Source organism: Orcinus orca, chromosome 6 (assembly GCF_937001465.1).
Source record: "Orcinus orca chromosome 6, mOrcOrc1.1, whole genome shotgun sequence".
NCBI lineage: Eukaryota > Metazoa > Chordata > Mammalia > Artiodactyla > Delphinidae > Orcinus > Orcinus orca.
This window is the reverse complement of record NC_064564.1, coordinates 56,812,762-56,838,811: the sequence shown is the minus strand read 5'-3', so window position 1 is coordinate 56,838,811 and position 26,050 is coordinate 56,812,762. Positions and strand designations below refer to the sequence as shown.

Below are 26,050 nucleotides of genomic sequence, written 5' to 3'. Positions count from 1 at the left end.
AGGCACCGTGGACTGTCACACTGTGTTTCTACTAATTTTATTCAATAAACATTTGCAAATAAGTATTGCACCAGGTAGTGCAATTGATGTCATGCAAATTTTTTCTTTTATTTTGATTAGGTAATAAATAGGTGTAGCAACAACATTGAGATTATGCAAAAAATTGTATGGTAAAAAGTAAATATTCCTCTGAACTCCCAGGCTTCCTGTCCTGCCATGGAGGCCATCAGTGTTGTCAACTTATATTCAATCGTTTAAAATTGTTACCGCTTATGAGCTGAATTTTGTCTTCCCCCTAATTTACATGTTGAAGTCATAACCCCCAGTATCTCAGAATGTGACTGTATTTGAAGATAGGGCCTTTAGAGAGGTGATGAAATTTAAATGAGGCCGTTAGGGTGGGGCTTCATCCAATAAGGCTGATGTCCTCATAAGAAAAAGAGATTGAGACAAAGACACACACAGAGGAAAGACCATGTAAAGACATAAGGGGAAGACGGCTGTCTACATTCCCGGAAGAGAGCCCTCAGAAGGAAACAACCTTACCAACACCTTGACTTTGGACTTCCAGCCTCTAGAACTGTGAAAAAATAAATTTCTATTGTTTAAGCCACCAAGTCTGTAGTACTTCGTTATGGCAGCCGTAACAAACTAATACATCACTCAAAGAGAAAAAATATGTAGACAATAGAAAAGGACAAATACCAAATGGTGTACCACATTATAAAATTTCCCCATTTCCACTCTTTGGCACTGATCTCAGCATTACATTTTAAGGTCAGATTATTCTGTTAGCAGTTTCAGTGATCTTATTGCTCTCTGTCCAAAACACTCCCACACCGTAAAGAAGCATTTTACTTTTTGCAACTGGGGATGTATCTATTACTATGCACAAGTCATGGACAATACCTAAATTTGACAAATAAGCTACTTACCAGGATCTCATAGAGGGCTCCTACAAATCTGAGAAGGAGGCCAAGGCAGCCAAGGCGACCTCACCACCATCCACCATCCATCCATCCCCCACTGCCTACAGCCTCTATTTATAGCTAGTCCAGGATGCCTTCACTGATGATAAACATCTGTCATGCTCCTTCTTCCTAATCCTTAAAATTTACCTGGATCATTTCTCATTTTGCAGAAAGCTGCTCTCAGAAAGAGTAATGTAAGTGGGAGTAACTCCAGATTTGAAGCCAGAAAAACTTTGGCTCGGCCTGACAGTTTATTAAGCCTCATGATCTCAGGTACTTAACTTCATGTCCCTAAACCTTGCCAGAAAAAATACCACCTGCCATGCTTTCCTCATCTGGCTCATTGCCTTTCTTTTCACCCCAGATCCTGTTATTACCCTGGGTAACTTCAGGATTCACATGGATGGGTCTGACCAATAACATGCCATCAGTATTACATGATGTCCTATTCAGTACCCTGGCTGAGATCTGATGATTCCACTCCGCCTGGCCTCTCCATCCCCTTTACATTCGCACCCCTGTTATTCCCAGGAATTGCTCCACCTCTGACCGGTATATTTCACATTCCGCTCTCTCAGGACAACCTTCTGTTGTTTCCGTTCTCTCAGTTGTTTCCACAGCATCTGTTTTCTGCTTTGCCCTTATAATAGTGCTACCACAATTGCAGTTAAATAATTACTTCTATGAACATTTGTTTAACATTTGTCTCCACTTTAGATTTTAAAGTCCATGAAAGTAGGGGCTCTGCCTTTCTCGGTCACCATCTCAGGCCCTAGAAGAGTTCCTTCTGTGTAATAGCTGCTCAAAATATTTGTGAATGAGTGAATATAAATCCTCTGGTCTTCACTTCCTTCCCTATCCAGCTTGTATCCATGGCCCATCACTTCAAATTTTTGCAATATTCCCAACTTCCTCATCCCTTTTTCTTTCTCTTGCATGATCTAGTAAAATTCCAACCCTGGAAACACCCAGCTGTCCCTCTTTCCTGGACCACTTCTGGGCTATGGAATTCTGGCAGAGACAATTACAAAATGGAGAAAATTGATTCCATATAAATGATCTCCCATCTTAACTGAACCCTCAATTCTGCCCAGCAGGCTTTTGTATGACTCTAGTCAACTCTCTCTTCATTTTCCAGGTAGATTATTTAAAAATCTTCTCTGATAATCTCAAACTTTTGACTGCTCTGCTTCTTTCAACGTTTTCAGCAAATGAACTCACCCCTTCTTCCACAGAGAAGGATAGAAGCCATCAGATGGGAGCGTTTCCTTTGACTTTATCATCAAACCACAACAATTCATTCCTCCTTTCCACTCTGCTCTTGAAATCCACCCTTTCCAACCTACTTTATTAATAGTCTCGTCCCATATCATCAAACTCCCTTCACTCCACTGGCTGCCTCTTACTAGCATTTATATAGTGTGTGCTTGTTTTCAAGTTTTAAAAATGTCTCTTTGATTTCATAAAGGTTTCCAGGTTCTTTTCTTCCGTATTGTCTTCTGCCTTCCCAGGCAAAGTTTGGAAAGAATTGTCCAAACCCAAACTCTACTTTCTGACGTCCACTGACATATCAACCCACCGAAGTCTAGCTTTTTGCTGCAGCCCTCCTTTAAATCTTTCTTCCCAGGATCACCCATGCCTCCGTGTAGCTATTGGAACTCTCTGCAACATGAAACTCACTTCTCATGAATTTGGTCCTAAATAAAATGGAGAAAGAAAGGGAGGTCAGAGTAGGCAAAAGAGCTACAAGAAACCTGCAATTTTAACCTCCAAGAGCAGATCTGCCATCCAGCCAGCTTTCTGGGGAGTAGAGGATGTACAGGGAGTCACCTCTCCCATAACACCAGGATTTATTTGGGGCTCCGGAAGCCAAGTCCCTTCTTTACTCTGCCAGTTAGCAATTCCTCAGCATTGATTTAATTTGGCTGCATGTGTGTCTTCCCAACCCGGGGAGAAGGCTCCTTGGAGGCAAGGTCTGTGTTTGCTGGAGACTGCATTGACAGCAGTCTGACACAGACTTCGAGAACAGGGATTTTGCTTAATGTATTTTTGTTTCTTTCCTGTTCCTGGCTCCTTGCTCTACACTTAGGTTAATGAAAGTTTGCTTTTTTTTTTTTTGTAATGAATGTTTGCTTTAACATACCAAATCCAGTAAAAATTTTGGACAGCAACTTCTGACATGGGTCCTTGTTGTGCTTTACTTTCTAAGAGGTATCTCTTTGTCCTGGAGAACTTATCCTTAATTCTCTGTGTTTAGACCCTATTTTAAAATCAAATTTCCACTGAGCCTCGGAAGACTCAGAATAAAACTTTATTTCCCAGCCTGGCCACAGTCTCAGAGTAGGTCTTTGAACTTTGTCATACCAGCCACGGTTCCCAGGCAAATCTCTTCCGAAAGATAATTATACTTTGAAAAAAGCCAACTCAGGCCAGTGGACTCTGTGTTAGTTAACTTTATGCAGCTTGTAAATTGTTTCCCTCCAGTTGGAAGATGGGGATGGTGTATCACCAACAGAAATGAATGTAGGGGGCAACTTCTGAAAACTGTTCCCCCACTGGCCACCTTGCCAGTTTCTGCTTATACAATGCAGGCAGATTGGGGGAAACATATTGTCCCTATAAGCTCATAACACATGGACAAATGATTAAAAACACATGGAAAACAGTTCCACGGCTAAGCTAAAATTCAGATGGGAATGGAAAATCAACTTGCAAAGCTTTCAACTGTCTCGGGGCCAAATGTAGGACAGAATGCGAGGAGAAGTTGCCAAAAGAGAGGGAAGTTGGGGAAAAATGCAAGTCGTGGATAGGAAACCTAAAACAATGGTACATTGTATTCACAACGCTTCTCTAAGCCTCTCCAAGAGTAGGCACCAAAATCAACTCTGGAAATATTAAGACCTTTATTTCACAAAAGATTTTAGACAGATTTATATTTTCTACCCTCTATAAATAAAGGTTGGCTTTGCTCTCTTGGCAACACCTATGCAGAAACATAATGTTAAGTATCTGTAATATAAATATTAAAATATTACACATTTTTCCCTCCAACGTGTGGGAATTAAGTAACAAGGTGGTATAAGACAAACCGTGAAAAATCGTGACAATAAAATGCAAAAGCAAAGCAGAAACTTCCGGTAAGGCTTGCCTTCTATTGTGTACCTGACCCTGGGTCCAAGTTTGCTATAAAATTGGGCACACCTTAGTCACATGTGCAAAAGTTCAAATGTGACTCTTGATTCAAATCTGAAACTCTTAGAAGCCTGTTATTCGCAGCTAGTCACCAAAATGACCTAAGGATTCTGCTGGGTGGGAAATCTGTAGGCAAGAAGGTGATTTACTGGGAGCCAGTCTCAGCTGGCTTTCTCTGTCCTTCAGCTTCTAGTCTGAATCCTCCCTGACTCTTGTACACCCCAAACCACATTTTTCTCCATCTAGCACCATTTACATATTCATTTGGAGGCCTGATGAACACTCAATATATGCAGCAAGTGTGTTACTTTTGTATGTAAAAGGGAATTTTGAAAATATGGCCTCACTGCAGAGCCATTCTTAGAAAACAACTATCATCCAAGTCCTTAGCAACAAACAATCCTTTAGCAAAACAAACAATCCTTTCTGTCAGGGGAAAAACTATCCCCTAACTTGTCTCTTTATAATGAGATTTGTGTATCATAGATCATGCCTGAAAGCAAGGCATATTGAGGTTTTAAAAAGAAAGAAAATTCTGGATTTTTCCAACAAATGGAAACATTTCTATATTCAACAAAATATCCTAATACATGGGAAAGTTCTTACCGGAAAATGCAACTTTAAAACCCCAACTGTCTTACTCCCCAGCTCCTCCTTCCCTGCTTACTGGTAAGGACAACACTGCTTGAAGTTGTCACCCTCTTCCAAGTACTGTGCATTACACACACACACACACACACACACACACACACACACACACTCACACTTCATAGCTCTTCAACTCTTACAAAGTTACCTTTCATTGAATGCCTACTCTGTCCTAGGCATATTCTTCATAGTTTCACATTTAATTCTCACAATTTTTTAGGAAGCTAGTATTACTCCCACTTTCTAGATAAGAAACCTAAGTTTAGGATACATAGCTAGTCAGTGGTGGGATTGAGATCTAAACCTACCTTATGCTTTTCTCTGTGGTCAGTTTGCCTATTGCAATATAGCTATTAAACTTGTGCATATATTATTTTAAATTCTGCTACTTTAACATTATGGGATAGAATTATTATTTTAATGGAGGCAATATTCCATTAAGCATTCTTCTGTCATTGGACATTTAAATCATGTAACTTTGCTCCAATTTTTTATTGCCCTGAAATAAAGATATCCTCATGCATATAGCTTTCATTTTCTTTTGAAAAATTTCCACTGTGTTGTAGAGATTATTTCGTTGTTTCTCTTTCTTTATACTGCTTTATTGAAGGATAAATGATAAACAAAAACCAAAATGTACTTAAAGGGTACAGTTGGATAGATTTAGACATACATGTGCATATATGTATACACGTGCATATCTGTGAAACTATCACTACAATCAAAATAGTGAACATAACCATCACTCCTAAAACCTTCCTTCTGTCCCTTGGCAATCCCTTCCTCTGCCATTTCCTGTCCTCCTCATTTATTCCCAGATAACACCTGATTTGCTTTTTGTCAACATAGATTAGTTTGCACATTCCAGAATTTTCTATAAATGGAGTACATATACACTGTATATTCTTTTTTGTCAGGCTTCTTTCACTCAGCATAAGTATTTTAACAATCGTCCATGTTGTAGCAATGTCTCATTTGTTTTTATTCCTGAATAGTATTTCATTGCAGGGATATGCTATAATTTATTTATCCATTCATATGATAATAGACAATTGGCTGTTGACAGTTTCGGCTGTTACAAATAAAGTTGCTATGAACATTTATGTACAAGTCTTTGAACGGAGATATGTATTTTCTTCTCTTGTATAAATTCGTAGGAGTGGAATGGTTGGCTCATATACAGTTTAACTTTTAAACCACCAAATTGTTTTCCAAAGTGGTGGGGCTGTTTTATATTTCCACCAGCAGTGTATGAGAGCTCCAGTTCCTTCACATCCTCACCATCACTTAGTACAGTCGGCCTTTTTAATTTTAGCTATTCTAGTAGGAGTGTAATACTACCTCATTGTGGCTTTAGTTTATAATTCCTTAATGACTGAACAATAGGAGAACATATTTTCATGTATTTATTTGCCATCCATATATCTTCTTTGGTGAAGCATCTGTTCAAATCTTCTGCCCATTTAAAAAATTATTATTGATTTCTTAATAATATAATAGTCTTTTTTAAAAAATAGATCTTTATTGGAGTATAATTGCTTCACAATACTGTGTTAGTTTCTGTTGTACAGCAAAGTGAATCAGCCATATGCCCAGCAAATGAAACCATAAACAAGACAAAAAGACAACCCTCAGAATGGGAGAAAATGTTTGCAAATGAAACGACAAAGGATTAATCTCCAAAATATACAAACAGCTCAAGGAGCTCAATATAAAACAAACCAAACAATCCAATTAAAAAATGGGCGGAAGATCTAAATAGACATTTCACCAAGGAAGACATACAGATGGCCAAGAGGCACATGAAAAGATGCTCAACATCACTGGTTACTAGAGAAATATAATATAGTCTTATATTCTCTATATTGGAGTTTTTAAAAAATATGGTTTGGATACAAGTCCTTTATCAGATATATGCATAGTAAGTATTTTCTCCTAGTCTGTAGCTTGTCATTTTCTTAAGTGTCTTGGTCAAGATGTATTATCCTTTTGTATGTATTGTTGATTTTAATTGGTAAACATTTTTTAGAATTTTTCCATCTATATTCATGAGGGATGTTGGTCTGAAGTTTTCTTTTCTTACAATACTTTTGTATGGTTTGCTGTCAGAGTAATACTGGCCTCAGAATGAGTTAGAAAGTATTCATTCCTCTGTGATTTTCTGAGTTTTATAAAGATTTGGTACTATTTCTTCCTTAAATATTTGCAGAATTCAATAGTGAAGCTATCTGAGCCTGGAAATTTCTTTGTGAGAAACTACAAATTCAACTTTTGTAAGAGTTCTAGGCTTTTTTCAAGTTACCTATTTTTTCTTGATTGAGCTTTGGTCGTTTGTCTCTTTCAAGGAATTTGACCATTTAAGCTGTCTATTGATACAAGTTGTTTATGATAGTCCCTTATTTTTCTTTTAGTAGCTATAGAATATGTAGTGCTGTCACCTGATGTCACTTATCATTCCTGATATTAGCAATATGTGTCCTCTTCTCATCTTTTCCTGATCAGTCTGGTTAGAGATTTACCAATTTCATTGATATTCTCAGAAAATCAGCTTCGGTTTCACTGATTTTCCCTATTGATTTCCTGTTTTGCTATTTCATTAGCTTCTGATCTGGTATTTTTCATTTCCTTATTTATGTTTTCTTCTTTTTCTATTTTCTTAAAGTGGAAGCTGAGGGTAATACCTTTCTTCTTTTCTAATATAGGCATTTAGTGCTATAAAATTCCCTGTAAGTACTGCATGGTATCCTACAATCGTTGATGTGTTTCCATTTTAATTCAGTTCACCATAATTTTTAAGCTCCCCTTTGACTTCTTCTTTAATCCAGCATTAAAGAAGTCTATAATTTAGCTTCCAGACACTTACGGATTTTCCAGAGATATTTCTGTTACTGAATTCTAATTTAATTCCATTGTGGCCAGTGAACATATTTTGTATATCGAGACCCATTTTATGTCCCAGAATATGGTCTGCCCTGGTAAATGTTCCATGTGCACTTGCAAACAATGTACATGCTGCTGTCTGTGGGTAGAGTGTTCTATAAATATCTGCTAGGTTAATTTGTTAACAGTATCCATACTTCTCTATCCTTACTGATTTTCTGCCTACTTGTTCTATCAATCATCGAGAGAGGGGTATTAACATTACCGACTATAATTAGAGATTTGTCTATGTCTCCTTACACCTCTATTTTTAATTTTGTTATTAGCTGCATGACTATTTAGGATTATTATGTTTTGTTGATGTACTGGCTCCTTTAAATTATAAGCTAACCTTATTTATCCTTGGTAAATACTCTTTGCTCTAAAATTTTCTGATAACATAGCCACTGCAGCTTCCTTTTTGACTAGTTTTAGGACAGTGTATTGTTTTCCATTTTTCTTCTGTAGGATAAGTTGGCAGTGATTACCTGTAGGAAGCAATAATACAGATGGGGATAGAAGTGAAAGGTGAACTCATACTTCATTGCTTGGAAAAAGTATTGCAGGTTACCATAAGGCCTTTAATGGAACTGTTGGTTGATTTTTGTTCCTTTCTGTCTTAGGATAAACTAAACTTTATTGCCTAGCAGAATATAAGACCCATAAAAACTGTTCAAAATGAACAGTTATATGTGTAAGTTATGGGGATAGTCTATTCATTTCCTGCGCAATCCTTTCTGAAGACTTATAAAATAAATTTTAAGAAAATCATGGCATTCTGGATATTACAGACACACTCCGCCATCAGTAACTGTTGTCCCATGATTAATAGCGGGAAAGAGGAGGAAGATCAATAAAGCAGTACCTTAAATTTTAAAATATGTCGAATCAGTATTTTCTTTCCCTTAACCAACTGTATTAACAAATAAAAAACCTGAGAGAGACTTGGGGCAAAGACTGGAAAAAGTATCTTGGATGAATTACATAAACACACAGCTAACACCTCAACACACTTATAGCTCTCTAAAATACATTTTTATGTGGTGATTTTTACTAGCGTTTTTTCAGAAATATTTCCTATAACATACAACTTATTGTTTTTTAAACATCTTTATTGGAGTATAACTGCTTTACAATGGTGTGTTACTTTCTGTTGTATAACAAAGTGAATCACCTATATGTATACATATATCCCGATATTCCCTCCCTCTTGTGTCTCCCTCCCACCCTCCCTCTCCCACCCCTCTAGGTAGTCAAAAAGCACTGAGCGGATCCCCCTGTGTGATGCAGCTGCTTCCCACTAGCTATTTATTTTACATTTGGTAGTGTATATATATCAGTGCCACTCCCTCACTTCGTCCCAGCTTACCCTTCCCCCCTCCCCGTGTCCTCAAGTCCATTCTCTGCATCTGCGTCTTTATTCCTGTCCTGCTGCTAGGTTCGTCAGAACCTTTTTTTTTTTTTTTTTAGATTCCATATATATGTGTTAGCATACGGTATTTGTTTTAATCTTTCTGACTTGCTTCACTCTGTATGACAGACTCTAGGTCCATTTACCTCACTACAAATAACTCAATTTCGTTTCCTTTTATGGCTGAGTAATATTCCATTGTATATATGTGCCACATCTTCTTTACCCATTCACCTATTGATGGACACTAAGGTTGCTTCCATGTCCTGGCTATTGTAAATAGTGCTGCAATGAACATTGTGGTACATGTCTCTTATTGAATTATGGTTTTCTCAGGGTATATGCCTAGTAGTGGGATTGCAGGGTCGTATGGGAGTTCTATTTTTAGTTTTTTTGTTTGTTTGTTTTTTTGTGGTACGCGGGCCTCTCACTGTTGTGGCATCTCCCGTTGCGGAGCACAGGCTCTGGATGCGCAGGCTCAGCGGCCATGGCTCACGGGCACAGCCGCTCCGTGGCATGTGAGATCTTCCCGGACTGGGGTACGAACCCGTGTCCCCTGCATGGGCAGGCGGACTCTCAACCACTGCGTCACCAGGGAGGCCCTATTTTTAATTTTTTAAGGAACCTCCATACTGTTCTCCATAGTGGTTGTATCAAATTACATTCCCACCAACAGTGCAAGAGGGTTCCCTTTTCTCCACACCCTCTCTACCATTTATTGTTTGTAGATTTTTGGATGATGGCCATCCTGACTGGTGTGAGGTGATACCTCATTGTAGTGTTGATTTGCATTTCTCTAATGATTAGTTATGTTGAGCATTCTTTCATGTGTTTGTTAGCCATCTGTATATCTTCTTTGGAGAAATGTCTATTTAAATCTTCTACCCATTTTTGGATTGGGTTGTTTGTTTTTTGATATTGAGATGCATGAGCTGCTCGTAAATTTTGGAGATTAATCCTTTGTCAGTTGCTTCATTTGCAAATATTTTCTCCCATTCTGAGGGTTGTCTTTTCGTCTTGCTTGTGGTTTCTTTTGCTATGCAAAAGCTTTGAAGTTTCATTAGGTCCCATTTGTTTATTTTTGTTTTTATTTCTATTTCTCTAGGAGGTGGGTCAAAAAGGATCTTGCTGTGATTTATGTCAAAGAGTGACCCTTCTTTGTTTTCCTCTAAGAGTTTTATAGTGTCTGACCTTACATTGAGGTCTTTAATCCATTTTGAGCTTATTTTTGTGTTAGGGAGTGTTCTAATTTCATTCTGTTACATGTACCTGTCCAGTTTTCCCAGCACCACTTATTGAAGAGGCTGTCTTCTCTCCATTGTATATTCTTGCCTCCTTTATCAAAGATAAGGTGACCATATGTGCATGGGTTTATCTCTGGGCTTTCTATCCTGTTCCATTGATCTATATTTCTGTTTTTGTGCCAGTACCATACTGTCTTGATTAGGGTAGGTTTGTAGTATAGCCTGAAGTCAGGAAGCCTGATTCCTCCAGCTCAGTTTTTCTTTCTCAATATTGCTTTGGCTATTCAGGGTCTTTTGTATTTCCATACCAATAGTGAAATTTTTTGCTCTAGTTCTGTGAAAAATGCCACTGGTAGTTTGAAAGAGAATGCATTGAATCTGTAGACTGCTTTGGGTTATAGTCATTTTCACAATGCTGTTTCTTCCAATCTAAGAACATGGTATATCTCTCCAACTGTTGGTATCATCTTTCATTTCTTTCACCAGTGTCTTACAGTTTTCTGCATTCAGGGCTTTTTTCTCCTTAAGTAGGTTTATTCCTAGGTATTTTATTCTTTTTGTTGCAGTGGTAAAGGGGAGTGTTTCCTTAATTTCCCTTTCAGATTTTTCATCATTAGTTTATAGGAATGCAAGAGATTTCTGTGCATTAATTTTGTATCCTGCAACTTTACCAAATTCATTGATTAGCTCTAGTAGTTTTCTGGTAGCATCTTTAGGATTCTCTATGTATAGTATCATGTCATCTGCAAAGTGACAGCTTTACTTCTTTTCTGATTTGGATTCCTTTTATTTCTTTTTCTTCTCTGATTGCTGTGACTAAAACTTCCAAAACTGTGTTGAAAAATAGAGGTGAGAGTGGGCACCCTGGACTTGTTCCTGATTTTAGAAGAAATGGTTTCAGTTTCTCACCATTGAGAATGATGCTGGCTGTGGGTTTGTCATATATGGCCTTTATTATGTTGAGGTAAGTTCCCTCTATGCCTACTTTCCGGATAATTTTTTATCATAAATGGGTGTTGAATTTTGTTAAAAGCTTTTGCTGCATCTATTGAGATGATCATATGGTTTTTATCCTTCAATTTGTTAATACGGTGTATCACATTGATTGATTTGCATATATTGAAGAATCCTTGCATTCCTGTGATAAACCCCACTTGATCATGGTGTATGATCTTTTTAATGTGCTGCTGGATTCTGTTTGCTAGTATTTTGTTGAGGATTTTTGCATCTATGTTCATCGGTGATATTGGTGTGTAGTTTTCTTTTTTTGTGACATCTTTGTCTGGTTTTGGTATCAGCAACATGGTGACCTCAGAGAATGAGTTTAGGAGTGTTCCTCCTTCTGCTGTATTTTGGAAGAGTTTGAGAAGAATAGGTGTTAGCTCTTCTCTAAATGTTTGATAGAATTTGCCTGTGAAGCCATCTGGTCCTGGGCTTTTGTTTGTTGGAAGATTTTTAATCACAGTTTCAATTTCAGTGCTTGTGATTGGTCTGTTCATATTTTCTATTTCTTCCTGGTTCAGTCTTGGAAGGTTGTGCTTTTCTAAGAATTTGTCCATTTCTTCCAGGTTCAGTCTTGGAAGGTTGTGCTTTTCTAAGAATTTGTCCATTTCTTCCAGGTTGTCCATTTTATTGGCATATAGTTGCTTGTAGTAATCCCTCATGATTCTTTGTACTTCTGCAGTGTCAGTTGTCACTTCTCCTTTTTCATTTCTAATTCTGTTGATTTGAGTCTCTTCCCTTTTTTTCTTGATGAGTCTGGCTAGTGGTTTATCAATTTTGCTTATCTTCTCAAAGAACCAACTTTTAATTTTACTGAAATTTGCTATTGTTTCCTTCATTTCTTTTTCATTTATTTCTGATCTGATCTTTATGATTTCTTTCCTTCTGCTAACTTTGGGGTTTTTTTGCTCTTCTTTCTCCAATTGCCCTAAGTGTAAGGCTAGTTTATTTGAGATGTTTCTTGTTTCTTGAGGTAGGATTGTATTGCTATAAACTTCCCTCTTAGAACTGCTGATAGCATTTCAATTTTCTTAAATGTACCAAGGCTTGATGTGTGACCCAAGATATGATCTATCCTGGAGAATGTTCCATGAGCACTTGAGAAGAAAGTGTATTCTGTTGTTTTTGGATGGAATGTCCTATAAATATCAATTAAGTCCACCTTGTTTAATGTATCATTTAAAGCTTGTGTTTCCTTATTTGTTTTCATTTTGGATAATCTGTCCATTGGTAAAGTGGGGTGCTAAAGTCCCCTACTATGATTTTGTTAGTGTCGATTTCCCCTTTTATGGCTGTTAGCATTTGCCTTAGGTATTGAGGTGCTCCTATGTTGGGTGCATAAATATTTACAATTGTTATTCTTCTTGGATTGATCCCTTGACATTATGTAGTGTCCTTCTTCGTGTTTTGTAAGAGTCTTTATTTTAAAGTCTATTTTGTCTGATATGAGAATTGCTACTCCAGCTTTCTTTTGATTTCCATTTGCATGGGATATCCTTTTCCACCCCCTCACTTTCAGTCTTTCTGTGTCCCTAGGTCTGAAATGGGTACCTTGTAGACAGCATATATGTGGATCTTGTTTTTGTATCCATTCAGCTAATCTATGTCTTTTGGTTGGAGCATTTAATCCATTTACATTTAAGGTATTTATCGATATGTATGTTCCTATTGTCATTTTCTTAATTGTTGTGGGTTTGTTATTGTGGGTCTTTTCCTTCTCTTGTGTTTCCTGTCTAGAGAAGTTCCTTTACCATTTGCTGTAAAGCTGGTTTGGTGGTGCTGAATTCTCTTAGCTTTTGCTTGTCCGTAAAGGTTTTCATTTCTCTGTTGAATCTGAATGAGATCCTTGCTGGGTAGAGTAATATTGGTTGTAGGTTTTTCCCTTTCATCACTTTAAATATGTCCTGTCACTCCCTTCTGGCTTGCAGAATTTCTGCTGAAAGATCAGCTGTTAACCTTATGGGGATTCCCTTGTATGTTATTTGTTACTTTTCCCTTGCTGCTTTTAATATTTTTCCTTTGTATTTAATTTTTGATAGTTTGATTAATATGTGTCTTGGCATATTTCTCCTTGGATTTATCCTGCATGGGACTCTCTGAGCTTCCTGGACTTGACTATTTTCTTTCCCATATTAGGGAAGTCTTCAACTATAATCTGTTCAAATATTTTCTCAGACCTTTTTTTTTTCTCTTCTTCTTCTGGGACCCCTATAATTCGAATGTTGGTGCATTTAATGTTGTCCCAGAGGTCTCTGAGAGTGCCCTCAATTCTTTTCATTGTTTTTCCTTTATTCTGCTCTGCAGTAGTTATTTCCACTATTTTATCTGGCAGGTCACTTATCCGTTCTTCTGCCTCAGTTATTCTGCTATTGATTCCTTCTAGAGAATTTTTAAGTTCATTTATTGTGTTGTTCATCATTGTTTGTTTGCTCTTTCGTTCTTCTAGGTCCTCATTAAATGTTTCTTGTATTTTCTCCATTCTATTGCCAAGATTTTGGACCATCTTCACTATCATTACTCTGAATTCTTTTTCAAGTAGACTGCCTATTTCCTCTTCATTTGTTTGGTCTGGTGGGTTTTTACCTTGCTCCTTCACCTGCGGTGTGTTTCTCTGTCTTCTCATTTTGCTTAACTAACTGTGTTTGGGATCTCCATTTCGCAGGCTGCAGGTTCGTAGTTTCCGTTGTTTTTGGTGTCTGCTTCCAGTGGGTTCAGTAGTTGTGTAGGCTTCCTGGTAGAGGGGACTGGTGCCTGTGTTCTGGTGGGTGGGGCTGGATCTTGTTTTTGTGGTGGGCAGGGCCACGTCCGATGGTGTGTTTTGAGGTATCTGTGAACTTATTATGACTTTAGGCAGCCTCTCTGCTAATGTGTGGTGTTGTGTTCCTGTCTTGCTAGTTGTTTGGCATGGGGCATCCAGCACTGGAGCTTGCTGGCTGTTGAGTGGAGCTGGGTCTTAGTGTTGAGATGGAGATCTTTGGGAGAGCTTTCGCTGTTTGATATTATGTGGGGCCGGGAGGTCTCTGGTGGTCCAACATCCTGAGTTCAGCTCTCCCACCTCAGAGGGACACCAGGCCAGAGCACCAAGACCCTGTCAGCCACACGTCTTTTGGGAAGTCTGAAGTCTTCTGTCAGCATTCAGTAGGTGTTCTGTAGGAGTTGTTCCACATGTAGACGTATTTTTGATGTATTTGTGGTGAGGAAGATGATCTCCACGTCTTAGTTCTCTGCCATCTTGAAGGTCCACCTACTATGATAATGGGCTGATAATGTGGTTTCTCCAATTCCAAGAGAGAGGCATACTGTACAGTACTGTAATTCTTTGAAAGTGACAAATATGTGGTGGTGACGGCAGTTCCTGCAGTCACTGTGAGCTGCGGGTGGCTCTGAGGGCAGCAAGGGCATCTCTAGATGCAAGGCTCACGCAGTGGTGGCCCTTTGGATACAGCCCAGCTGTGCAGTGGCCTAGACCTCGGCGTGGCTGAGGGCTCTGTGCGAGCTTTACTATTTTAAAGTGTGCACTTCAGTGATGGTTGTGCAACCATCACCACTATCTAATTCCAGAACATTTCCATTCCCTCAAAAAGGAACCCTGTACCTATAAGCAGTTAGTTCCAATTTCCCCTTCTAACAACCGTCTGGCAACCACTAATCTACTAATGTGGACAATTCATATAAGCAGAATCACTCAGTATGCAGCCTTGTGTCCATCTTCTTTCACTTACAATAATGTTTTCAAGTATATGGTTAACTTCATCATAATCATCATTGAAAGATATCTTACTTGAAAATAATAAAACCATTTGCTCAGAGTGGTAATAAATACATGGGATAATTAGAAGAGATCCAGCCTACGATTTGGAAGACTGTAGCTTTAGTGCTGATCTCTTCCTACTTTAACATCTGAGGACTTCAGTCTCCTCTGCTATACAAAAGGGATATTAGATGAGATGACATCAAAGTTCTCTCATTTTCATTCCTGTTATTCCAGGAATCTCAAAGACACACAGACACACACTGCTTGTCTTCTTGGAAAAAAATAATTGTTACAAAATTAATTACCTAGATTTGAAAACTTTAGTTCCTAACTTGATCTGGAGACAGAAAATCTGAGACAGCTGCTATCAATAACACTTTGACCAGATTATATATTCAGGAAGTTAACACCAGCTTCTTAATCAGTTGAGAAATAAAACAAAAGACAGCCTGAGCTGTTTGTGTCAGTGTGGCTTTCCCTCCAGTTCTGAAAAGGGATAATGTAATCAATGACTTCCTCCCTGATTAAGAAAAAGAGCTCCATGCTTAAAAAGAACTATTAGAAATTTGCATATTTGCACTATGCCTTTATACTTTTACCTTCCTATCTCATTCACTCCACGTCTCCAGTATCCAGAACACTATCAGGTACAGGGTTGGCACTTCATATTCAATATTTGTTGAATGGATGGTGGATGGATGGATGGATGGAAGCTGTATAATGAAAGGCTGATCCAAACAGTAAGGATGAAACATACATGTTGACTTTTCTTCTCCGTTTCTTCTTACAATGGGTAGAATAAATAAAAAATGTTAAACACTAAAGGGACAGTGATTCAGAACTAGAAATAAGTTTGTTTTATTAATTTGTATACAACTCTAGATACAGTATATTTAATAAGTTGCTTTGTCGCAGAAATTAATCAGCACCAGCTTATGGTTTAAATTACACAGAACCATAGTGTTAATGAAAATATGTGCATATTCTTTTTGGCTGTCTTAAAAATAAACACAAACAAAAATGTAAGTAAATGTCACCTACTTCATTTTTACCACTCCTTGGAAGGAGATGAAGTGATTGTCATATGTTTTTTAAGTTTATGCTTAGCAAATATATACTATATATATATATATATGTTTTTGTTGAAGACCAACGGTACAAGATTCTGAAAAGCTACACACTATTGAGCTGAGTTAATGCCCTTGGATTAACTGGGACTTTTCCTGAGTCGGTATTCAAGTCTGGGGAGAAGAGTTGGGTGGCATTCAGGTCCTTCTTTCTGATGCTCTCTTTCTCAGCTACAAATCAACCCTCATCTCTTCCTCCACTCTCCCCTTTCTTCTCCTTTCGTATAACCTCCCATTGCCATTCTACCATCACTCCATTTCCTTCCTTCCCACCCCACCAGAACCTAAAGGATGACAGTAACCAATCAAGGTGGAAAGAACCATGACCATCATTTACTTCTATTTCCCCATCAGTCAAAGCCCAATCATGAGAAGGAGATGAAGGTCATGATGAATACTGCCCAGCACCTACACTTGCCTGAATTAATGTTTTCATGATCAAGAATATTTTAAATATTCTTCTAGTATTTCTAGTTGCTATAAAAATCAAAGCAGTCTCTCTTTGTGCTAACACTTGCAATTACATTTAAATATCATTGTCATGGCAGGAATGTAAAATAAAATCTACCACGCTGATCAGGTTCTACATAGTTGCCATGGTTCTGGATTTCCAGTTTTAAATAGTTAATATAGTTCTATAGTTCTAATATATTCCTCATTCCTTGAACTTTTACTTTCCCTCCTAGGATACAGCCCTTTAGGTAAACAACTCTTCATTTCTTTCTTCGGCATCCCACCTTTCCACATTGCGGAAGCCAGTGGATCAGAAGGGATTTGAACTGATACAGAGAATGGGTTTTACTTCTTTTGGTTAAACACCAGAAACTACTTGTGTCATACAGAAGACCTGTGTATCACAGCAGTCCAGAGCTTACTTGTGATATCTAAGGTAAGGAGCCTCCCGACTCCACAAAGATGTTGGAATTTAATAAGATGTAGAATGTCTAAATCTCATTCCAACCTCTTTTTGTAAATATTTCTATTAACCAAAATCTTGATAAATGAACACAAATAAAATAAGCCTGTCATGTTTTATAACCAGAAACGGGACTGAATTTCTTCAGTCACTTTTAGTTTCTCTCAGGGTATTTTTATAATAAAACCTGCACCAAAACTTTGGTCCACTTAATAACTCCATTTTGATTCTGAAGTGACCCTGGTGCTCATATAGCAAGTCACATGTGGCATAACCATATTTTTCAGGGATTATGAAAAGAGGAAAATTTTGAGTAAATGGTTTAGAAATTAATTTTTAATTTCCTGTAATTAAACCTTGATTTCAGAAGGGAGTCCTTGCAAGGCTGCAACATGCATCACTGCTACAAAATGTTTCACTCAGCAGCCATTATAAATTAATAAGGTACCTTTTCATTAGAGAATCAGGTTAACATGGCGTTTCTACAAATATTAAATATTTAAGGGCTCAAAATTGTATCAAAATCCTTTCTGAGAAGATAGGCTTTCAAGAGCTCTGTTTTCAGTATTACTTTTCTTTGTTCATCAGCACAGTTCATTGGGACACTTTTGAGAAAGTCATATTTTTCTTCCATATGTTAATCATCATTCATATATGCTTTTTATTCCAAATGTCCTTGAGAAATGCCTGTCAGTACTATAAACATGAATGAAGAGAAAGGCTCATGTTACTTCAAATTTCTCATGACCCTGTAAAGCTGGGGAAACCCAATCATTTGCTTTGGAATGGTGCACCATTCTTATTAGAAAAGGAGATCTGTCTTGTGAGTAGTGATGGGTAGACCTCTGAAGGACAGGTAGCCCCTGAATTCTTACCTGAACTAGAGCTTTGCAGATGAGTTTCCATCTGCCAGATTCTTCCATCTAAAGCCTTCCTTTTTCACCACAGAGAATTCTCCTTTTTATCCACAGCCTCTCAGCTTTCACATGTGAAAGGGCTCCAAAGGGACAAAGCAACCCTTTGCAGTTCAACCTTGATCTAATGAACTGGCAGGGTGAGCTTCCCTCAGATTGAAGTAGTAGAAGCACCTGCAATATAGATTTCAGAATGGACTCATTTGAGGTATTGGGACCAAAAACATCCAAGGACCATGAAATTCGTATTGACTGAAATATGGAGTGAGGGCTCCGGAATAATCAAATCTTGTGCCATATAATACTTGGGGTTTTATTTTGGAAGGTATTGAGATGCAAAAATTTTATCTCTTCCTATAAGTAACATTCATTTATCAATCTTCCCGGAACTATTTAACTGTGTTTCTTCTTTACTAGATAGAATCCTTCAAACACTATGATTAAAAAAAAAAAAATGTACCCGTCAGTCATGACACCCTGTTTTCTATTGAGCCATGTGCACAAATCCTGGAAATAAATAGGTAAGAAATCCCAAGTGGGCACCTGTAGGGCCAGTTACATTTAGAGTTTCCTGGAGCACATATAATTGTGAGATCTGCCCTTCTTACAGTCCTTTGTTTGCCATTTTCCTTGTCTTTGAACCAAAACACAGTTCTTGCCAGGCTTTGAACGTTGAGGAGGCCCTCTCCTCCAGTTGGTGAAGGTCACAGGTTCACCGCCGATCCACTCCCAGTGGCCAGCATGCACTTGGTCATTCAAACCTAATGTGAACCAAAGAAGTGCGTCATAGGATTTTATTACATTTACAATTGGACAGCATATCAACCTGTTATTCGAAGTTAAGTAATCACATACAAATGTAGGCCTACGTTCTAAAACAAGGACTAGGACCTGGGAATCCTATGAGACACAAGTGAGAACACAAGGCTTTGGGGTCAGGCAGATTGGAACCCAAATCCTAGCTCCACCACTTGCTAGTTGAACATCTTTGGGCAGGTTATTTAACCTCTCTGAGTTCTCTGAGTTTTAGTTTTCTCAACTCAGAAGTGTATATCTAAATATATCCAAGCCTGTTTTGAGGATTAAAACAGATAACTCATATAAAGCTCATGACATATAAGTGTTTAATAAATAGCAATTATTATTCATAGTATCCTACAGGCAGAACTCCTATCACACTCTTGTCTATTCTTCTTCCTCACGATTTAAATGTCTCGGTTTTTATATTTGAAAGTAGCTTACTAAGTATTATTTTTAGTCTGGAGCTTAAGGTTTTTTCAATCTGCTACAGTTCTAATAAAAAGCAGCTTTTCTCAACTTGTCTCTCTACTCCCACTGGCAGTTTTTTGAAAATTACACTTCAATGTTGTAAAGCTCTTGTAATTTTTCTTAAAGAAGCATTCCTCCTCCTGTCTTTCAGAATAGAAATAAAAATAATAGCATGAGAAAAGAATCCTCTGCAATAGGATGGCCTGGCAGCTCCCAAACCAAATTTGACCATGAAAACAGTCTTTGTTACATAGCATGTAACCCTCTCCCCACTGGTTCTCATTCTATATTTTGGGGTAGAATAAAATGAAGTATTTTTGGTTGGGAATGACTGTCTCCTCTGGACTGTTTCTTTGAATTATTGATCAGGTGATGCTATGCCCAAGGACTTTTTGGGGATAGAGCCTTGACATCAGTCATTGTGGACATAGAGAAAATTTATCTTCCAGCCTTAATTTAATACTCTCAGATGATTTCAGAATTAGACGCTCACTGAGTATTACAGAGATTTTGAGAAGCCAAGAGTGCATTTATTATAATTCCCTGCAATACAATACCTTTAAGGAGAGATGGTAAGAATAGTAACTTCAGTGCACCCTGAGAATTCTATTTCTAAACTGGCTTGAAAAGATTTGTATTACTGTTAAAACTGTAGAAAATATTAAAACTTCAGAAAACAAAGGATAAAATTAAGATCTATAATTCTTAACTGGAGATACAAAATAAATTTCTAACTTTTTGGCTTATTTCTTTTTATGTCTATACATATAAGTATATATGTATGTATATCACACATATATACACTTCTTTTTTATTCTAAATTATTTCATGCTTCATATGGCTGTAGACAGTGCTTTTTCACTTAGCACCTTGCCACAAATGCAGTGCATTACATATTTTATATGCAATATGCATTCAACATTGAATGAATTCATAAACATAAGGTATTTTGTCATGTCTTTAATATTTGATACCTTACAAAAGCATTAAATATTCTTTCATATGGCTATACTGTAATTTATTTCACCATCCCCTATTTACAACTGTTTCCAATTTTTTACTTTTAGAAATAACATTTTAAAAACTCTCTTACTTATAAATTGAATCACATTCCACATTATTTCTTGGAGCTAGATGCCTATAAATGAAAGTATTATGTAATTAAGATGAGTTTTAAAAGACAGACTGTCCAACTGTCTAACCATTGCTTATTATTGTAAACCACAATTATTTGGCCTAAGGAAGGGAGACGTTCTCTTCACATTCTTGCCTTCCCCCTCAGGGCAGCGCGGATACTTGCCTATCCAAAAGGGCTTTCTTCCACTGATGTCCCAAAGCCATTGCATATGCTGCCTGGAGAGGACAGTTACAAGGCTGCCCAGGTGACTAGGTGCAAACACACGGAAATGAGAGTGTCAGTGACAAGGAATTCAACATTTCTGCTGATGTGAAATGCATAATGCAAATCAAAGATAGTTTAAAATAGAAAAAAAGCTATGTATGTAGAAAGAACTTTCCAAGATTTTAATACTCTATTTTTTTATATTAATGAGTATCTGCAGGGTGGGGTAGGTGACAGCAAAGAAAGTGATATTGTGTAATAATATCTGGGCTTTAAAGCACAAATTCAATGGGTTTTAAACATCTTTTGAGAAAATCAGCAACTGCTTACTTATATAAATTACTTAATGCCAAAAAATGACTCTTCTCATGGGAAGTGTATCTCTAAATGGCATAAATTTTGCAATTTCCCAGTTAATTTGGCCAGTAAGGTAACCCAAACTATTCAGATAAAATTACTTGAAGCCGACATTTTGAGCTTTGCATGTTTAGTCAAATACCCCAATATGTGTGACTCTTTCATCCCACCCAGAGAAACAGGCTCAGCCTCACTGTCAAACCTTCGTATGTTGTGCAGAAGTTAAAGCACCTGTTCTTACAAATATATATAAACATTTTCCCCAAAATATAATTCTATTTTTAATAAGTTTAAGGTATACAGCATAATGACTTGACTTACATATATAGTGAACTTTGATTACCACGATATGTTTAGTTAACACCCATCATTTCATACAGTTACAAAAAAAGAAAAGAAAAGAAAAGAAAAGAAAAAAATGCTTTTCTCCTTGTGATAAGAACTCTTGGAATTTACTCTCTAAACAACTTTCAAATCTACCACACAGCAGTGTTAACAATAGTCATCATGTTATACATTACATCCCCTGTATTTACTTATAACTGGAAGTTTATGTCTTTTGATTACCTTCATCTAACTCTCCCACCTCACATTCCTCACCTCTGGTAACCACAAATCTGATCTCTTTTTCTATGACTTTTTGTTTTTAGATCCCACATGTAAGTGAGATCATACAGTATTTGTCTTTCTCTGTCTGACTTATTTCACTTAGCATAATGCCCTCAAGGTCTACTCGTGTTGTCCCAATCGGCAGGATTTCCTTATTTTTATGGCTGAATAATATTCGTGTGTTTGTGTGTGCGCGTGCATGCGTGTACCACAATTTCTTTATCTGTTCATCTGTTGATGGACACCTGGTCATTTCCATGTCTTGGCTATTGTAAAAAATGCTGTTATAAACATGGGGGAGCAGATACATCTTCGACATAGTATTTTCATTCCCTTCAGACATATTTCCAGAAGAGGAAATGCTGGGTCATATGGTAGTTCAATTTTTAACTTTTGAGGGACCTCAATACTGTTTTCCATAGTGGCTTCACCATTTTACAATCCTACCAACAGTTTACAAAGGTGTCCTTTTCTCCACATCCTTGCCAGTGTTTGTTATCTCTTGTCTTTCTGATGACAGACACTCTTAACAGGCATAAGAATTCCTTATGAATTATTTTCTCAGCTAGCTGAATTATTCCTATAAGCAACATTTGATTCTAATTCCCCAACAGTGTTCATTAAAAGCTCTTTAAAATGCTTTAAGTAAAAAGCCAATAAATAATTATTTTTTTTCTTTTCTTCTTTTTCTAATACAGAAAGTCTCAAAAAAAAAGAAAAAAGAAACAAACAAAATCACCTTGATCTTCTTGCCTGGTTAATATCTACTGATATTTTAAAAAGCAGGAAACATCATTAGTAATACATACTTGTCACAAGTTTAGACTGTTGAATTTTTTTTCATTTTGCCTATATCTTTCCAAACTTTAGATTCATTTCTCTGCTTTTCCAGATCATGTAGAGTGAACATAATCTAACCTGTCTCTTAATGATTTTTTTCCTACTAGTACAGTAGTTTAGTTTTGTATGATGCAGTGGTGACTTCAGGGCCTTCTGAGATAGGTAGGCTCTTCCCCACTTTTCTGAATGTCCTTGGGCTGCCGGATTTGGGTTGTGTGACTTGGTTCTGACTTTACTACTTACTGTCAGCTCCTATCTGACAGTTACAGCAGAGATGATAGCCAATTTTTCTCCCCTCTCTCTCACATCCAATATGGTAATTCTGAGGTGCTGCGGGTTTAGAACATGGAATATGAAATGTGTATAAAATATAGACTGAGGGAGGGCTTGAGGGGCTGCTTCAGTCAATGTGGTGTATTAGACAGAACATGGGACACCTGGGTTCCACTTCCTGCTCTGTCCCCAGTTTCCTTATGGATGTAACTTCCACCTCAGTGTCTTTATCAGGAAGGAACAGGTTTTATTCAAGGATATTTAACATCTCCTCCTGCTTTAAGATCCTTGAAACTGTCTTTAAAAGATACTTTGTAAAATCCATTTTAGCTGGTCAAGTACAAGTTTGATTTCCTTTTTGATGGTATGAGAAGCAAAAAGTCCCAAAAGAGCAAGAGGGGAAAACAGCTGTGTTTAGGCTACGTAAAATGTTAGACCATAGTTATTTACAAAAAAAATATTTAGGCATTTGTATGTTATTTTATAAAAATACCATTCATTTTCTTTTATACCCATATACAAATAAAATAGAGAATATTAACTATATAGATATGTATATATTATAGAGATATAAAAATAAAATATAGAGACACACACAAATAAAAATCTTTTGACAGCTCTGAAAGTTGAAAGCATTCAAAGTGTAGTATTAAAAACAGAAACCTTAATTTTTTCAGCTACAGAAATAAACACCTACTTCTTTGAAACTTTTTGATTAAATATAGATGTATTTTAGACTAAATCTTTAAGGATAGGTCAGCAGGGGTTCCAGACATTCCTGTGGGAAAGCAAAATGGTTTCATAGATAATGATCTATAATAATAGAATTACCAAATGTACAACGACTGCCTAAGGAAATGAGCAGATGAGATTACAGTATGTAAATTCAAGAAATACCTAATCTAGAAGTCTGGCTCCTCTGGGCTAGAAAAATAATAAAACACCAATGGGGAGCAAAGGAGATTGGAGATAAAGATTGGGTTGAGTTAGCAATCTGATTAAGGACAAAGGATAGAGTAAAATTTGCTGTTCTTCTTGAAACACAGGTGCTGTAAATGACCGTATGTAAAGGACCATCAGGTAGCAAGGGAGCCTGAGGAAACATAACCGAGAATTGAAAAATGGTCCCTGAGACCAAACAAAACCACTCTAGATGCATATTAATTCTAATTATAGAATCTAAAACCATCTCCTAAAAATATTCACGAGAAGGTAAATAGCCAGGTTATAAAATGTTGAAACTATTAATTTTACATCACAGAAGGAATCGATAATTCCCAGAGGAATATTTATTTTTCAAGAGAAAGAGGTTGGAGAAGAGGACTAAATGAACCTGAAAAGTAATGGGTGAAGGGAAGCAGAGAGGTCCATAGAATGAATGAAAACATGTTGAATGACAGGGGAGGTCTTGGGGTTCAGAGAAAAATATACTGAGGAGGTGGCCTTGTCATCCAAAAGTGTTCCTCTTAAAATGACTGATCCAAAAGAATGTGCAGATCTTTTATTTTTGTTTTAGTTTGCTTTTAATCTGCTGCTAGGCATTTGCTGGAATGCCTGTAACTAGTATTAACTGTTCTTGGGATCATCATTCTTATCGTCCTTTTGAAATAAAATGCATATTGAAGTATCATACAAAAGCCATCAGGTCAAATATTCATACCCATTTTTCACTTAAAATTTGAAAATTAGAAGCTTTTTATGATATTTTTAAAATCTCGGGCTTCCCTGGTGGCGCACTGGTTGAGAATCTGCCTGCCAATGCAGGGGCACAGGTTCGAGCCCTGGTCTGGGAAGATCCCACATGCCGCAGAGCAACTGGGCCCGTGAGCCACAACTACTGAGCCTGCGCGTCTGGAGCCTGTGCTCCGCAACAAGAGAGCCCGCGACAGTGAGAGGCCCACGTACCACGATGAAGAGTGGCCCCCGCACCGCAATGAAGAGTGGCCCACACTTACCACAACTAGAGAAAGCCCTCGCACAGAAATGAAGACCCAACACAGCCAAAAATAAATAAATAAATTTATTAAAAAAAAAAAAAAAGAACAATCTGCCTAACAATAAACTGATTAATTTAGGAAAAAAAAATAAAAATCTCACACCAAATATATTTTATCTCTTACACACCCTGGAATACCGTCAGAAATGGTATTTGATAAATGCTTTAATTTCTGGACCAATATGGTAAATACATAACATGTAAGTCAAAATAGTTTATATTACTGATAGATACATAATGTCACTCTCTAAAATATGATGGAAAAACTCCAGTTGCCCCCTGAAAACTTTCTCTTGTTCTGAAAGCTGTCTCAGTTTTACATCTAAAAAAAGGTCTCAGTACTACAGTTAAAACAATTCCCTGAAACCAGAGGTTTATAAAATTAACTTCACAATGATATGAAAAAGTTAGTTCTGAAACTGCTTATAACATAATGTTTGATCTGCTATATACGATCACTAATCCTCTTGAATTAATAGGGGAGATAGAAAATTTCCATCACTATTATACTGGATTTTATAATAGTTTACTGCAGAACAAAATACCTATTTATGTATTTCTTAATACCATTATTCTGAGATTATGATCTTCTAGGTTTTTGGTGTCAAAAAACATTTCTTGTGAAATAATGGCAATTTAAGGTAATATTGTTGATGTCTTCATTTTGACAACCCTGTATTAGTCGTCCAATATCTTTTTTATTTTATTGATCCACCTAATTACCCAAATCTGTTGTATTTCTATACACTAACAACAAAATATCAGAAAGAGAAGCTAAGGCAATAATCCCATTTATTACTGCATCAAAAAGAATAAAATACTTAGGAATACCTAATGAGGCAAAAGACCTGTACTTCGAGAACTATAAGATGGTGATGAAAGAAACTGAAGATGACAAACAGATGGAAACTTATACTGTGTTCTTCAATTGGAAGAATCAATATTGTTAAAATGAACATACTACCCAAGACAATCTACAGATTCAGTGCAATCCGTATCAAATTACTGATGGTATCTTTCACAGAACTGGAACAAAAAAAAAAAATTTAATTTGTATGGAAACAAAAAACATTCTGAATAGCCAAAACAATCTTGAGAAAGAAGAATGGAGCTCGAGGAATCACACTTCCTAACTTCAGGCTATACTGCAAAGCTATAGTAATCAAAAGACTATGGTACTGGCACAAAAACAGACACATAGATCAATGCAACAGGATAGAAAGCCCAGAAATAAACCCACACACTTATGGTCAATTAATCTATGAC

At 37.1% G+C, this 26,050-nt stretch overlaps 1 protein-coding gene across 1 annotated transcript in view; it reads right to left on the bottom strand.

The window, feature by feature from the left end:
- Nucleotides 1–18,538: 18,538 nt before the first annotated feature.
- FREM1 (FRAS1 related extracellular matrix 1) overlaps nt 18,539–26,050 on the bottom strand; it is a 168,421-nt gene continuing 160,909 nt past the window's right edge. Inside the window, exons 35-36 of the mRNA XM_033439762.2 lie at nt 20,668–20,753; nt 18,539–18,859 (exon numbers count right to left, since the gene is read on the bottom strand). Coding sequence (XP_033295653.1) covers nt 18,660–18,859; nt 20,668–20,753 — 286 coding nt within the window. The 3' untranslated portion in view covers nt 18,539–18,659. The remainder of the gene's footprint in view (nt 18,860–20,667; nt 20,754–26,050) is intronic.